Source organism: Buteo buteo, chromosome Z (genome assembly GCF_964188355.1).
Source record: "Buteo buteo chromosome Z, bButBut1.hap1.1, whole genome shotgun sequence".
NCBI lineage: Eukaryota > Metazoa > Chordata > Aves > Accipitriformes > Accipitridae > Buteo > Buteo buteo.
The window spans coordinates 75,809,530-75,826,705 of NC_134204.1; the positions used below are offsets into that span (position 1 = coordinate 75,809,530).

A 17,176-nucleotide genomic window follows, 5' to 3' on the forward strand; every position below is an offset into this window, starting at 1 on the left:
CGTGGCCATAGCTGGTAGGTTGCAATTGTGGGATGCCTGAAAAATCTGGTTCGTGGGTGGGTTTCCATACGTTCTCCTTTTGTGGCCTGCATCCCTTGGACTTCTTAGTTTGTTTGTGTAGTCACAAAAAAAAGTCCTAGTGGTTCCCACGTAATGCTTTATGGCTTACGCTTTTGTTACAAACTGTCTTAAGGAGGCTTTGAAGTGTGTGTGCATTTAATGTTCGTGCCTGTGCTAATGTGCACTGAGTTCCAAGGGGAGAGTTTGAGGCAAACTACTATTTACTTTTGGTTTTCTTTTTTCTTTAAGGATAATCAATCCATTGCTATTCAGTTGCACATTTCTCCAATAGGATTGCTTTTCCTTCTTTCTTGCTCTTTAAAAGATGTGTGAAAGGAGTGTATCTGAAAAGTGGTGAGACAGACTAGACAGTGCTTAGACACTAACTTTTCTGTCATCATATGTGTTAGAAGATTTTTTTGTTATTGTGTTTTTACACTGATTGCATTCTGCCTCCTGGCTTTTCATTTTCCACTTGAATTCTCGGCATCTCCTAAATATTTTGATTGAAATATTTGTTGTTTCTGTTGGGTAGTATGGATGCTGAGGACCTAGTCAGAGAAGTTGAGCAATCGTTGAAGTATGGCGTGAATTTACAACACCCTACTTGATTCATTTTAGTATGCACTAAAAGCTTGTCTGCTAAACTAACTCAGAGTTAATCCAAGTCAATTCTTAAAGTGAATTAGTCAAGCTGCGTGCTAATCCTCTGTGTTTACCTGCTTATTCAGATAGGCAGCAGCCTAAGTTGCCTTAGACTTCACTCGATAATTGAAAGGGGAAGGGTTGGAGAGAAAGGTGATGAAATCTTGGTGTTTTCATCTGTCTCCTTTCAGGGCACATTTCAGAACTGCTTTGCATTTATAAATCTTGAATTCATGGAATGATCAGCATGAGCTACCTGAGGCCAAAACCCAGTACTCTGCTGCAGCTCTCTACTAAGCATCCCTGACAGCAGCTGCTGCTGCTCCCAGGGTATTTTGGGGAGTGTGTTACTTCCTGATCATCCCTCAAAGTTGTTCCTCAAAAACCCCAACTGGTTGGGTTGGGATGCTGTAGGCAGTGGGGAATATGGTGCAGACTTTCAAGCCCTTTCAACCTCTGCCAAGAAACTAGTAACCAGCCCTGATTTTACAGCATGGAGTCACAAATTCTGGTATATTGTCCTGAGCACACCAGAGACTTGCATGGTGGGCAAGAAGTAATTACCTTTCATTTGTCAACATTAGGATTTTTGTTGTCTTGAGCTACTGGGTTTGCTCCCCCTCCATCGTGGCAAGATCAAAGGTAAGATCTTATTTCTGGGTCACCGCTGTCCATCAGATAAGTTTGTTTGTGGCCTTGGGAAAAAGCAGTGACGTGAGAATAGGGAATTTAAACCCTGTCATTAAGATAATTCTTTCTAATTGTCAATTCTAAATTCTTTCAAACTTCATTCAGCTTAACTATGCAAAATGCAGCACTGCAGAAATTGCCTGGAGAACAATCAGTTGAACTAATGCAGATGTTACAAAAATATTTCTGAAGCAGCATGACTGTTATTTCTAGTTTGAGGGGTTGATAAACAGTTACTGTGTCTGCCTTGGTGCTGGCCTGAACCATGTTAAGCTGATGCCTTGCAGTGTTTAATGTACTTTTTTGTGGGGGGTGGTTGGCAAATTTCTATTTCAGATAAACTTAATTAAACTCCTGTTTGCACACCATTGGTCAGGGCCCATGTAGATCTATATTAGGATGGTACATTTGTAATTTGGGGTTTGGCATGCTTAATTGTGGACTTCCTTGGCTTCAGCATTTCCAGATTATTGTTATTTTGTGGTGGTTCATTCGGCCTGAAGATTGAACATCTGTTTTGTGGATGAAGGGGGGAAAAAGAAGTATTTGCTTTAATTCTGGCCCCCCTCAAAGCTGTTTAGAGAATTGTGACATTTTGTTACCATCCAGATGTTTTTTATCTAGTGAAAAGGATATTGCCTGAATGTTTGAATAAAAACTTGTTTCAGAAGAATGCCAGCATACTACTACAATTCTGAGTTTTAAACAAAAGGTGGAGCATGTCAGGTAGGGTTAGCAAATGGAGTCTCTTTTGCTGATCCATGGAAGTGTTGAATTGTATCACTTCGGTTTTTCTCCTTGGAAATAAATATTAAATGTCTGTTTGTAAGTTGTTGAGAAGATAAATTCTTGCTGCTTTTCCTGCTGAGGAGCAATAGCTGCAGAAAAGCATCCTGATATCTTATACGGTGATTTACACCTTGATTCAAGTGACTTTGCCTACTATTGTCTTCTTTAATGATACTGATTGGTAAGCAAAATAGTGATGAGAATGCACTAGGAGTTAAATTCTGTCAACTACCAGTGTGAGGCAATGCCTCCATCTTGGCTCTGTGTTGTGAAAACTGCTTCTTGCAATCCTAGCGTTAAGAATAATTTTAACGAGCAGCTCCTTGCTTGTGTTTTTGTTTATTTATAATGGAGTAGGACAAAAGCATGCACCATACTTGCTCCTTTTACACACACACATGCACGCACAATGCTAGCAACAGTTAACAATGCATCTTAAATGATGAGCTATCCATGGTGACTTTGAACTTTTCTCCCTGTTAGTTAACTTCTTCAAATTTAACGTCTGTCAGTAGAAATAAACCATTTTAAAAGAGTTCAGAAACTGTTTTGAAATTACTTTAGAAGTATCTGGTACTTTACAAGTCATTACGATGAAAGTGCAGATTATGAAAACATTGTCACATGACAGCAGCATCCTTGTGGTTGTGCTATGAAAGACCATCCTCATTGTAGTTACTTGTTTATGTAAGCCTAAGCAAATTGGTGTTATTTTCCAGCAGTTGGTGTCTAGCCGTACTTTTCCTCTTTTTATTCTGGTGATTCTTTCTTGAAGTTTAAAGTAGTAATATAATGTTGAAATTAGATGATGGCATGAATTATTACCCTGGAGTCTTCCTAGTTCATGTTGCTTTTACTTGAAACAGAGAAATTAGAAATTCACTTTAAGGGATATCTTATTGTTCCAGCACTCATTAATTCAAAAAACCCCTTGGAGCTGCTGGTACAGTTGTTTTTTGAAGCTGGTGCTGTGGTTGGTACAGATGCTTTAAAGCAATTCTTGTGTGTGTTTGGTTTGGTTATTTTATCTTACGCCGACCTGATCATTCTGTTGAAGAAGGTCCTAATGCATCTGAAGAAACATGCATGTACCAGCCAGCATCCCTTGCATTAAGGCAGATGCCCACTCCTTCCCCCAGGTGAGAGTGGGAAGAGGTTCTCCAGCCTTGCTGAGTGGCAAAGCAACAATCATCTCTAAGCAATCCTTAACAAGCAAGCATTAATGGAGGTCATTAGGAGAAGCTACACTCCTGGTAGATAATGACTGAAATAAGTCTAGAGGTTCTGGATGGTAATGGGAAGGCAACCTGACGTGTTGGCTTTAAAGGGGGAACTGCAGAAAAATGAGAAAACTGAGGAAGCCATGCAGAATTTTTTGGACTTTTCAGACAAAGGTCAGAAGAAGCTTTTCAGAGGAGTTGGAGGCTTCAAGAGAACACAAAGTATCATTTTGGATTTTAAAACAGCAAGAAAATGCTGCCCAAGAGATGGGTGTGGAATAGATGCAATATGGAAATAATCAGTAAAGGAGGTTGAGCAAGTGAGAGAATTGCACTGGATGGAGCGAACTGACCTAGGTCAGGGAAGTACAGAAAGGATTCTTAAAAAAGACAACTACACAAACTAAATGGAAGTTTTGTCCAATGGTAAATAAGATTTGAAGTCCCTCAATGTGTAGCAGAGAGAGAAAAAAGTATCCTGTGTTGAAAGGGGAAAAGGAGCATGATTCAGTTGTGGACAGCATGATGGTGGCACTTCCAGCAAAAATGTTGAGATTTACATAGAAAATGATGAGTGCCTCTTGATTATTTTTTTTTTTAATTTTTTTTTTTAATCCCATCTGAGCAGTATGCAGAGAAACCTGGTGTGCTGCCGCATGCCTTGTGGATTAGCCTGCTGCTGATGTGAGTCCAGTTTGTACCATAGTTGACATGACTTAGGGTGAGTGTGTTCATGATTTCACATGTTACAATGCCAAATGCTATGGGTTTGTCCTTTCAAAATGTGTTTTATGTTTATTAGTAAAATGTGGCATTTTCTTCTGATAGCAGAAGTCAGAGTAGTAAAAATACAAATTCCCTAGAATATCTTGAGAGAAAGGAGTTAATTGTTTTGGACACAGAAGACTAAAAAGGCCAAGAAAAATCTTTTTTCTTTTTAATCAGATGCAGCAATGTTTAGTTTCCTGCCTTCATGATGGGACGTTTATCTGCCTTAGAAAAGAGCTTTTAAGTGAACATCTTGCTACCACTGACACAGATAAGGGAAGATGTTTGTTATTTTCCCTTCAAGATGTTCTTGGTCATTTCCATTAATCTGAAAATAAGTGTCACGATGGGCCAAATGAGAATCTGTTCTGCTTCCACCAATGCTGTAATGTCATGTCCTCAGATACCTTTTGCCATGAGTAACCAACAACAGGAAATCTCATGGGTACGTGTTGCAGAAAGAATGGTGATGGGGGTCTCTGACTTCAGCAGGGTTGGACCTGGAGCAAACGCTTGGGGAAGTGGGAGTCCTCCTGCTTCCCTTGCCTGCCATGGAGGTCATCAACGAAATGCATTTGAACTTCATGGGCACAGGATCAGACTCTTGGTTTGCCAGAGTAAACAAACAAAAAAAACAAAAACCAAAACAAAACCCCAAACCAATCCAACCAAACAAAAAAACCCCAGACCCAAAAAACAAAACAACAAAAAACACAACCCCAAGACAAAAAACAATTCCTGAAAGAATGAGCAGTTTCTAATTTGGGGAATAATCTACTCACCGAAGAGCCTTCATGGTGGCCACAGTAAAACATCTGAAGTTCCCTTCTGGGGATAAACATCAGAGGAGGTAAAGGAGAAAGGCAGACATGCATAGGTTAATTACAGATGCTTGAACTGTGTGCCCTTTGGTGGAACCCAGTGCATAACTGTGGTCAGCCTGCTTTTGTCATGCTTGAAAGGAGTATGAGGCATGGTGACAGGCAAAATAGAGTGGCATATGGAAAAGATTTCCCTGCAAGATAAATGCTTCAGGGTAGTGTACTATCTACTGAATTTTTTGCATTGAAAATCTGTGAATGGGGATTTTTTTTCTTTTATATATTCAGATTGATCTTCTGCTTTTTGGGGGGATGGGCAGGGGCTCTGTTCTTGCCCCGGTGGGATGATTGGGAAGATGTCTCTCCTGACCCATGTGTTCTCTGTGAGAGCAGGTGATTTCTTGGGGGGAGGGCCACTGCACAGCGGCACTATTTTATTGATGTAAATTAGTTCAGGGTGTGGTAGACGAATAAAGTGACAGATTGTCGTCTTAACCTTGCAGTGGGGAAGAAGGCACAGTTTCACACCACGCTGCCTCTGCAGAGGTCATGAAAATGTTTAGCGTGGGTAAGGAGGCTCCGCCTGACACGTTGTTGCTGAACTCTTTGCAGGATGTATTCTGTCATGGGAAGACTTAGCAGCAGTCTTGTAGTACTCATATTATTAATTACTGATACCAGAACAATGATCTTTCCCTGATTAGCCACAGAGCTCCTATTCAAAAAGGTTTGACTGATGTAATTTTTTTTTTTTTTTTTTTTGAAGCACAGGCTGCGCTGTGAATGCAAATGGCGTTGATTCGAGATCCTCTGTTGATTATTGTGTTGTGGAAGAGTCCTACTGAATGCAAGGGCAATTTTTTAAGTTTGTGTTGAAATCATTTTCTTTCTAGCCTTGGATTACCACTGAAAAATTCATCCTTTTTCTTTACACAAGCAAGGCTAACAGCTATATTGCACTCCTTAAAGTGAAGACTGAGGCAGTGGAAACTGTAAGTCTCTTCTAGCTTCAGGAAGTTGCAGACTTCCCTGGAGCACCTTTTAAAAACTCTTTGAGGTGTACAGGTGTGAGCTGGCTGAAGGCAGAAGGGAAAGTAGGAAAGATGAGTTCCTTTTGTTTTGTTTTGTTTTGGTTTTTTTTTTTTTTTCTTTTGTAATATGCTTTTGGACTTCTGCATTTTGTAAGATGCTTTTCAGGTGACTGGGCAAGTTGAGGTTAAATTTCCCAAGGTGTTGTTTGATGTTATTTTGTTTTGGTTTGGCTTAAGTAAAAGCTGAATGCTCTGGCCAGCTGTTGCTGTTCAGTAAAGCAATCTGCAAGGTGATACACAGCTAAACATGCTGCTGTCCTGCTTTTGATGCTTTTAGTGGCTAAGAGGTGGTTGTGCTATATATTATGTGGAATGTACGCTTTGGCTGACAAAGTGCAATCAAAGCAGGCATCATACAAACATAGAAGCAGATGTATTACTTACGTGGAACCATAGCAATAATAAAACACCTGATTCTGTGGTGTATCTTTGTGACACTGAATCACTTCCAAGACAATTGTTTAGGACATTGTCGCTCTGAAGTTGGAGCAGCACTGTTGTAGACAGTATCTGCTTTGACACGTTCAGTGGCTCCATTAGATCTGAACTTGGGAAAGTTTTTGTCCTTCTGCTTTTTTGGTTGTCGAAGTCACAAGTGCTCAGATTAAAAAAAAAAACCAAAACAAAACAAAACACCACACTTGAGAAAAGCCAGAAAGCAGATGATGTTTTCAACAGCCAGAAGAGGGGATCTCCACAGCACTTGCTGTCCAGAGGTCTTGCTGGAGGCTGTTCTCCTGGTCTCTCTCAGCACTTAGGCAGGAGGCTGTGTCAGCCTACCTCACTGCCAACCCTTTTGCAGATGTTTGTAAGCCTTCACCGTCACACAGGACGTCCTGTAAGTGCAGCTCTGCTAGCGCTCCTGCAGCTCCAGGCATTGGGCTGCAGCCCCCAGCTTGATGGATGGAATATTACAAAATCTTATTGTGCTACCGTATAGCCAGTGATGGCAGGAGAGAGGGGTTAGTACCAACCGATTCTGGGGGTTTGGGCCAACCGGCTCAATTGTCCATTGTAGTTGCCAGTTTATTTATTATTAACAAGTCATTTGTTGATGGCAGTGAAACATTTAAAGTACTGCATTATTCTTGTTGCATGTGTCCCTCCCCCCTTCCTCCTTCCCTCCCTTTTAAGCCTTAATGATATTTTGTCCAGCCAGTTTCTTTGTTGTTGTTCATCTTTTGTGTCAGGTTGGAAAATGATCCTTTTTTTCTTTTTTTTCTTTTTTTTTTTTTTAAATAATTGCTCTGGAAATGTTTGTGCACAAACAGTGCATTACTTCACCAGTAACAGAAGTTCTGTGAGCAGAAATATCTGGATAGAAGTTGATGCTGTTCGGTTAACCCACTCAGCCTGTGAAAGAAAAGGTCTGATCTCTTAAACAATACCTGCAAAGAACTGACAATTTAATAGCAAAGTGAATTAACCATTGATTACTGCAAAGAAATGACTAAGTCATTTCTCCACAGGGACCGGGATTTGATGGAAAAATGTTTCTGGATATGGATTGATTTCCAGTTGCAGTTTGGGCAAATGTGTGTGCTGTGATGAGGTATTACTTACATAAGCATCTTTTACTCTGTATAGTTATTGCCTGTCTTGGTGCATGTGAAAAATTATGGTTTGCCCCTGTGTGATGTACTAGCATAACCTCAGCATGGAAAATTCACCTCGTTTCCTGTGAGGATCTGAATTTCTTCTGCAGAAGTGAACGAGTAGCTCGGTTTCATTGCATCTTCAGCCTGTCGTTGGTCTTTCTTCTCAGACCCGGCCAGTTTCTTGGGGCTGGTTGTAACTTCTGTGATACTCACTTTTGCTAGTGGGAAAGGGCAGAGACCATCAAGTATGTTTTACTGTGGGTTTGGGGGTTGAGGTTTTTTGCAATATTTGCAAGGTAGAGATTTCCTATTGTTGTGTCTGAACTTTCTATATGTTAGCAAATTCCAGTAAAATCTATTTTTCTAGACAGTGAAGTTGGACTCAAGAAATGTCTGGCTTTACTGGCAGAGGCTGTTTCCAGGGGGGGTGATGGTACAGCCAGCATGGGAAACAGAGCGATGTTGTCCCTTTCCTCTGGCACTCCTCTTCCAGACTGCCACAACCCTCAGTAAAACCTCACAAATCTATTTTCACAGTGAATTTATTCACTCTTATGAAAAGCTTCCAAATGGGCAAGATGCTATAGCTCCATAGCTCTTTAAAGCAGTCTGTCCAGTGGCTAGAAGCAACAGATGGGAAGGCTTTGAGAGGTGGCATGTTTGCATAACTGGTCCTCACTGGACAACAGAGGGTAATGTTGCATGTGCTGTAATAACAGGTAGAACTTGTGCAATTTGTTGGTTGTTGGTCTGAAGGCATGCTGAATAGTTGCATCCATTTCCTTCTGTGAGGATGTATACGAAAAGTGGTACAACCCAGTCAGTGCTCACATCAGTCCCTGTGACATTAGAAATAGATAACTGTGTTCCATGCTATTACTGACAAAATAATTTCCAACTCCAGAAGTGTAATTTCAGATTCACTGCTATTTAACCTGTTTAATCAGTACCATTTACGACATATATTCCGATACTTATTGCTATAGTAATAGATGGTAGATGCGATGACAGACTTTTTTCCTGCTTTTGGGAGAGGGTTGTCAGGTGAAAGAGCCAGGCTGATACCAACCGAGCTGCAGAATTTGTACAGTAAAAACGTGTGTATTCAAATACATACACTGTAACAAAGTTTGACAGGGTGTCCTGGTTTCAGCTGGATAGAGTCAACTGTCTTCCTAGTAGCTGGTACAGTGCTGTGTTTTGAGTTCAGTATGAGAAGAATGTTGATAACACACTGATGTTTTCAGTTGTTGCTCAGTAGTGTTTAGACTAAAGTCAAGGATTTTTCAGCTTCCCATGCCCAGCCAGCGAGAAAGCTGGAGGGGCACAAGAAGTTGACACAGGACACAGCCAGGGCACCTGACCCAAACTGGCCAACGGGGTATTCCATACCATGGGATGTCATGCCCAGTATATAAACTGGGGGGAGTGGGGGTGGGGATCGCTGCTGGGGGACTAACTGGGTGTCGATCACAGGCTGGGTTTAAACCACAACACAGGGACAGTTAATTTTGTGTTATTTTCTAAACTGTATTGATGCATCTGCTGAGGCAATAGACGGGAACGTCTGTTTTCTGAGACATCAGAAATTTGATGGGGAGTCAGTAGGGAAAGAGTCTTATTAAGTGGGAAAAGACTTGTTGCGGTTGTTCAGAAGGACTTACAAGGCAAGAGTACAACAATGGGCCACACCATCTGTCTGGAAGTCTCTTTTATTTCTTTTCTGCTTCTTTTGCCCAATACTGAATCACAGCTATTAACTTATTGCAGCTTTCTTAATTGCTGAGCAAGTTAACACAGGGCACAGAAGGTTATCTTCATTTCAGGCAGAACATACCCTGGAACAAGTAGAGAGGGTAGAACTGAGGGGAAATATGCATTGTAGAGGTCATAACCACTTCAATTAGTTCAGCTTGTTCTTATGCTTTGGCAGGTCAACCAGTAAAGTTTCATGAGCCTTATGCAGCTCATTCTGCACATTTATTTGTTATAGTACACCACGTACCAAACTCACTTCAAGATTCAGCAGTCTGGTCCCTGATACAAAACAAGACTTTTGCAGAAACAGCACTCCAGACATGCCATGCGAGGAAAGAGGAGAAAAGTCCTGAGGTGACAGGACAGGGAACTGGCATGTGGCTTTTCCCCTCATTTTAACTAGTAGTGAACTGATGAATGCAAACAAAAAAATAAAAAATGAGTGCTGTGTTTATGCAAAGGCTTGCTGAAACTAACTGAAAGAAGTCAACACTGACATCAGAGTTTGAATCATCTTGCAATTTCAGGGAGAGCAAGAGCTTCTTATGTGCATTTCTGTGGTGTGGTTTGCCCTTTGCCGGTCTGCTGAGACTGTCGTTTCACAGTTGCAGGTACCTCTGCTCACGTACGAAATCATGTTGACAGATCCTGGGGTTTTTTAGGGGTTTTTTTATCAATTGCTTTAAAGTATATGTCAAGAGAAGTTTCAATGTTTGAAGAGTCACTATTAAATAACTTTTTCAGACCACTTTTAAGCTAGTGAATTGCATTTGTGTAAGTGAATCTGTACATCTACTGTTCAAAGTGACAACATCAAAGGTGGTGAAGGCTTTACTTAAAATAATGTAAGGACTCAGAAGAGTTAATATCTTTCTGTTAGGAAGAAGATCTAGTGCTCTTTAACTTGCAAAAGAAAATCCAAATTATTGCAGTAGTTCCTAGCAGTCTCTATAGTAAAGGAAGGAGTAACAGGAAGGCCTCTTCTCTTTCTTAGCAGCATGAAATTGAAACAAATTTTTCTGCCTTTCATGTTTATTTTCTTATATACTAGACAGTTTATCTGTAGTTGTTCATTTATTAACCAAGTGGTTGCTGGAGAGCAGAAAAACACCTCTGAGTCCATAGTAGGTACCTAAAAATTCATATTATCGCCATCACTTTAACAAGTGGTAAAATGAAGTGGTAGGCAGGTCAGGTCATTGCTGTTGCTCTTCCCTGGATGGTGATCGCTTGCCTTTTTGCTTCGTAAGGCTGCCATGGTGGGGTCATGCTTTTATTTGTGTGTTGAACAAACTAATGCTTACAGGCAGCAGTTGTTTAGTGAAGGAGGCTGCCAGAGGTGAGTGATGCCAAATGATTACTTTTGGATGGCAGGATTTCAGATGCCACATGAAATCTGGAATGTCTCTGAAGTGACATCTGGAAGTGGGACCCTTATGTGAGATCTTTTTATTACTCTTTCACCTTTTTACATGTTGTTTGAATGTTTTATTTCCCTTGATGGGTTTATGGGTTCTATCCATCTGGGATCAATTAGGACTTAAAACTGTCCTCTGAGAAACTGTAAGTTAGTCCTTTATTCACTAGAGGTGTGCAGGGAGCTTTGGTTAGCTAAGTCACATTTAACAGCTTCAAGGTCATACCAAATCAGCATCTTCAGTCATGTAATACAGAAACTTGAAGCCTGTGAAGTCAAGCTGTGGTACCAAAAGATGCTCTGGTAGGGGTGCAGGAAACCAAAGCTGAAAGGCGGTAACAATGCAGGACACCTGAAATTGTCTGACACAGGAGACAGCCACAGATTGTGAAAACCCAATTAGCCTGTCAGTCTCAGCACCTTACTCTAGCAGAGGCACTGTGTATTGGCCCAGATGAGATACACAGTGATGCAGAAGTTGTTGGTATTGCCGTATTACTCCTATATTGCAGGATATGATGTACTGTGCAAGAAACTGGGGAGGAATAAGGGTAATAATCTTTGTCATTGTAGTGCATTTTCCAGAAGCAGTTCCTTCAAGATGGATGTTTTTGTGATGCATGATTGCATTTCTCCTAACTACTCCAAGTAATGACAAAACTGCATGGTTCCTCTTTTCTGTGGTCTTGGACAGCTGATCCAGAAATCATGATGCTTAATCATAGCATGTCGGAGAGCAGTATGTGTTGTTTGGTGAGGATGCATTCCTGCTCTGTGTGTTAGATACACGCTGCTCTGCTGAGCATTAGCTGATTATTATTTTTCCTCCATTAACCAAAAACTCAATGTGTTACCATAAATTACTATCTAAATGTTGTAGTTTATGGTGAAACATCATTTCTTAGAGATGAGTCACCTTCACAGAGGATAAGAAATTCTATGATCTTCATTTTACAATTTTTAAATACAGATCCAACGTGTTTCCCCACTTTGCAGTCCTCTAGATGCAGTCTGTAAAGACAGCAGTGTCTATCAAGAGAAGAGTTCGTAGAGCGGTATTCGCTCATGACACCTGCAGTTCCAGTGTTTGGGAATTATATGTGTGAATCTACTTCCAAATTTGGGTCTTTTTTTCAATGCTTTGTAGTGCAGCAAGCCATCAAAATCTCATTAGTAAGAAGCCACTCCTGTGCTTTTGTGTTTCAGACTTTCTTTTTAGTAGAGATTACATTTTCTGTCATAGTGCCCTTTAGTGAAGTTCGTTTGAGGATCCTGTTCCCTTTATTTGCAGTTCTTGAAAAACATGGGGCTGCACCCTGAACTCACACGGATATCAAATTAGGAGCCACCTTTGTTTGCTTGGATGCAGTCAGCCTGTTTTTGCACTGCCGTGAAAGCACAGTCCCCTCTGTGATTCATTATTGCTGAAGAAGACGAGGCGGGTTGGGATCGGGGGGAGAGTCCTTTTGTAAAGTCTAACCTGTTTTCAGCTGGAATGCTTTTAGGAGCCTAACTGGCAGAAAGTCTTAATCATTGTGTGTATGCTGTGCTCAGGAGGTTGAGAACCAAGGTGTGTGTAGAAGAGCCTTCCTTTTCCTAGCCAAACTGAGGGATCAGCGCAATACAAGCAATGAAAATGCAGCTAGGTGCAGAAGGGGAAATGTGAAATGGTCGTAGGCTTAGGAATTTCTTACTAATCCTGTGTTTTGTATTTCTTGGACAGTGGTGAAAAATGACTACAGGCATATTTCTCTCACCTGCGTTGAAGTGCTCATTGGATTTTATGGGGTTAAGGTTTTTCTGACATTTATGTTCTACCTGGAGTACACAGAGCTAGCTAAAGGCTGAACAGACTTAAGATTTTTTTTTTCTTTAGTTTTTCTCTTCTGTTCTGTGATGCTCCCTAGTAAAAATGATCGTTTTCTCTCCTTTTTATATGTGGAAAACAGGATTCTAAGCATACCTCTGGTTTTGGTCTAGATAGCGTTCCCTAAAGCCTGCTTCATCTGTTCCCCATCTTCATTATCCAAAAGCGGCAGCATTTTAGGATTAAGAGAAGAGAATAAATTTTAAAAGAAACTAATAATGAGCTGCTGTACTTAAGCGTGTTTTGAGAAGAACAGAAACAAAGGTCTTCTGAGGTCTTATTTAAGTTACATTTGTGACAGCTCACAAGACAGTGATGAAATGTGCTGGTTGAGGATCTTGAGGCTGTTGGTGGAGTTTTACTGAAATTCAATCTCTTCTTGGTCAAATAGCAAAGCTTCCCTAAATCAGAAGAGCAGTAGTTTCAAGTTGATGCTATTTGTTTCCTTCATCTGTCATGCACAGTGGAAAAATTAGTGAATTTCAGAAAACAGACAAAACTCTGTTTTTGAAAAGAAAACAGGAAGCCTGAAGGATGTGTATCTAGATTCTTTGACTTCAGTGAAGGCTTTCTTGGAGGAATGCTAATCTCCATTTTCTGTCCTCTCTGTGAGTATAGTAGTAGAAATTTGGAGCAAGGAGTGGAAAGAATGAAAGGTTACTAGCAAGAAATGAGTAGGAAAGAATAGGGGTCACTGGAAAGCTATATAAAGATGGAAAAAGTGATCCTAGGGCTTGGAAGATGAGACAGCTACATGTGACGTAAGGCATGTGGGGATGTGTTGAAATGTGAAGCAGGCATTTCAGGATGATGCTTTTTAAGAAGGAGGAATAATTTCCACAGTGGTGTGCAAAGACTGAGTCTAAATGAACAAGACAAAAAAAAAAAATGGCGGCATAACTGACTCAGGAAAGCATCTGGAGTGCAACTTTCCTACAGCACTTATCTGTTCTTTCTTGGCTTGGTAAGTAAGTGTTGCCTTTGAAAAAATGAACCAGTGGCCAGGAAAGTTACTAGTATTGTCTGTATGACAGCACCACGGTCTCAGTTTGAAAAATACCAGTTAGGTTTGGGGTCATTTTTGGTATGTTTGTTGGATCCTGAATACACTTAGTATGAGTGGTTTTCCGCTGTGATTTACAGAATAGGAAGTGGTAGATACAGAGAGCGGTAGGTGTCTCTCCAAAATCCTTTCTCTGGTGGCTAATTTGTGGGTTGTGTGGTATATGTCTGAGCTGATTGAGGGAAAAAAACTGAAGTAGCCTTAGTCCGGAATTTTTAAATGGGATTAATTTCTTGGCCATTTACAGTTTTCTCCCCTTTTGTTAGGTTTTCTTTGCACATAAGAGTAGGAGCATATGCAGAAGCTGATCTAACCTTGCTAAACATGATAGTTATGGAAATAAGTTCATTCTGTTGGATCATCTGATCAAACTTTACACAAGAATTTAGTATATTCACTGACAGCAAATCTGTGCCTATCTGGCAAAAATAGTAAATACGGTTAAAATAAATTAAGGCTAAGGATGGCATGATATTTAAATTATTTTTTTGTAACACAGAAGAAAAGTTCATGTGATCATGGAACTGTAAACAATAGGTGTTGAGGAATTAAATGTATCCTAAATTCCAGCAAGTAATTCTACGAGTAATCTCCTGTGAGGGCTTTTTTTTTTTTTTTTAATTTGGTGTGGGGGAAAAAAAAACAAAAACAAAACCAAAAAAACCCCCGAAACGTTAACATGATTCCAGTGTTCTGGTGGTGACCATCTTTCCTTGCAAATGTGTACATGGTGTGTGCATTAGCCTTCTGACTGTATTCAGTTTGTGTGAATTCTGGTTTGTGTGGTCAAGTGAATTGTTTTGCTGTTCTGGACCAAATTCCAATGTGCCCATTGAAACTTCTCCTGCAAATCTGTTGTGAATGGTCATGTAAGCAAGTTGCGTTGTGCAAACTCACAGGATGGTTTTGCAGCAGCCGAGGGGCTTGGGTGTTGACTGCATATCCAGTTCTCTTGTCTATTCTCAACAATTATTTTTTTTCCTTCCTACTAGGAGCAAATGACAGCATGACTAGGGTCTGAGGAAGTGCTTCTGTCTTCCTACCAAGGGTCTGTGGGTGCAGAGGAAGGGTGCAAGGACAGCAGGGACATTTTGAGCTACTATGGATATCCCCACTGATTTGGTGCCATCCTCCATGATGTCCCAACCTGAAGTGATTGAGGTGAGTGGACCACGATGGAACTCTGACAGCTGAACCGACTGAACCTCCTTCTTACTTATTGAATCCTAGCTTTGTCTCCTGTCTCATTTCTGAGTCATCGAGGGAACTTTTCCTGAAGTATTGTATTAAAGACTCTCATAATTTGCTAAGAGTGTTGTTATACTTCGACACATGATATTCCTGTGTTATACTATTATTTGTAGAAGAAAATATATGGCAAAATACAATCTTTATTGACTCCATGTAGGTGATCCCTGCACTATGGTTTGATTTTTACTGTGCATAATGAATACAAAGTAGAAGAAGGTCATAATGTAGTTCAATTGGAATAATACCGCAGGAAATTTCAGGTTCAGTGTTCTTATCAGAAAAGCTAAAGTTTTAAGCCAAAAGCAGCAATAAAATTGATAACATACTTAAAATACTAACACACTAATCTTGCTTTCATGAATCAAAGAGCATGTTTCAGACTTGATATTTATAAATACCTAAGTGATTTCTTCAGCTCTATGTACCGAACACCAAGTTCTTGTGTTTTCTGGTGAAGTAAATTCTACAAACAGAAAAGTAGGTGTTAATAACAGTGAAGATTTCATCTCAGAAAAGCATTTTTGAAGTCCTTTTGACTTCATAGAGACCCAAGTGTCTGTTACAACTTAAAACTTCTAAGGATGTGTATTTTGCTGAAGAGGGCACCACAACTGGTTAAAGTAGATGTCAGAAAATTTGAGATCTAATGTTTATTTTGCTTTTTTATTGTTGTTGTTTGCTGGAGATTCTTTGGCTCAGGAGACTACACCTCTTAGCAATATGCACTGAGAAGTGCAGTAGTTCAGAGATCCCTGGACCCTGTGAAGTTACAAAAAACGTGTCCGCTAATAGGTGGTGATGTGAAATGAGCTGAATCCAAAATCTGCCTTGGAGAAACTTCTTTGTGCTGCTCTTCCTCCCGTGTTTCAAATGGAGAACTAGTATATTTTAGAAGTATTTTTGCTGTTTTTCAAGTCTCTGTCCCTGTTAGGGTCAGAGAAGGATTTTGTGTCTTTACAGCAGGATAGAATACCTGCTAGGAGTTGGATGCTGTATGGTTGTGTCCCAGGCTGCCTGGCTGCTGCCAGACTGTTCTCCCTTTCTGGAGAAAGGCTCCCCCAGACCATTTCCCCGCATGTTCTGAAAGACATTTGTACCTCTGCCTCCATGGTTTCTCTCTTCAGACCCTTCTTTATGTATAAAAAATTTGTGTATCTAAGGGTTGCTCTTCAGGATAAATGCCCTCTCAAAGGGAAAATAAGGTCAACTGTGGTACAAGAATAGGTGGAAGAAAAGCTATTGCTTGTCAAGGACTTGTTGATCAGCATAGTCACCATTCTATTGTACTTAACACACAAACAAATACACATCTCCTGTGTCTGCAGGGACTTTCTGCTGAATAAATCCTGCCCTGGACTTGCATCACTAGACCAAAGACTAGAGATAAATGGATGATTCTGGTCATTGACTGGTAATCCAGACAGCTCTTCCTCCACACTTGGGTTTTAGAGACTGTGCTTCAATGAGATTTGACTTGGGAGCCAAAAAGAAGTGGCAACAGGAAGCAAAGGAAAGACTGGTATCTCAGTGTGGGAGATGATGGTAGAAAAATATCATTGTCTCAACCTCATGTTGTAAAAATGGACTCAAGTTTGATATCCATATGGGCAGACTTACATGCATGCATGAATTCTCACAGACTTCATTAAACCATTGTGGGTCTGATGGTTAATATAAGTCTTGAATCCTATGTAAAGGAGTAACATCTCCAAACAGTCAGCTGGGAGCCATGTGTATGTTTCTGAGGTTAAGGAAGAGCCTTTTAACAGGCAAGAACATAGTGAGACACGTAGCTAAAGAGACAACTCGTTAGATGGAAGTATTGAAGTAAAGCACTTTTCAGACTGGGACTGCATGGGCTTCCCTTTCACATTTGTGTTGACATACAAATGAATTTTGGATATAGTTTAGAAAACTATATTCATTAAAATACTTTTTTTTTTCTGGAGGACATTATTTTGCCTTTTAAAACTGAGCAGATGCCACAGAGTGCTGCAGAAGACATTTAGAGACTGATGTTTTAAGGAAGCGATTTTTTTTTAACTTGGAAGTAACCTTGCATGCCTTCCGCATGAGCTAGATGGCATCTCAGTTACAAAAGGAAGTGTTTTGCTACCTTACTTTAAACTTTCTTTATC

General features: G+C 40.3%; 1 protein-coding gene across 4 annotated transcripts in view; it reads left to right on the forward strand.

The window, feature by feature from the left end:
- The window catches only part of LPAR1 (lysophosphatidic acid receptor 1), a 73,123-nt gene that overhangs the window by 9,407 nt on the left and 46,540 nt on the right, over positions 1–17,176 (forward strand). For 3 of the 4 annotated variants that reach the window (XM_075021140.1, XM_075021143.1, XM_075021142.1), the window contains exon 2: positions 14,780–14,948. In XM_075021140.1, the coding sequence (XP_074877241.1) occupies positions 14,889–14,948 (60 nt within the window). In that variant the 5' untranslated portion in view covers positions 14,780–14,888. Of the gene's footprint in view, positions 1–6,975; positions 7,452–7,553; positions 7,637–14,779; positions 14,949–17,176 lie in introns of those variants that run through there. The other variant, XM_075021141.1, reaches the window with a different exon arrangement.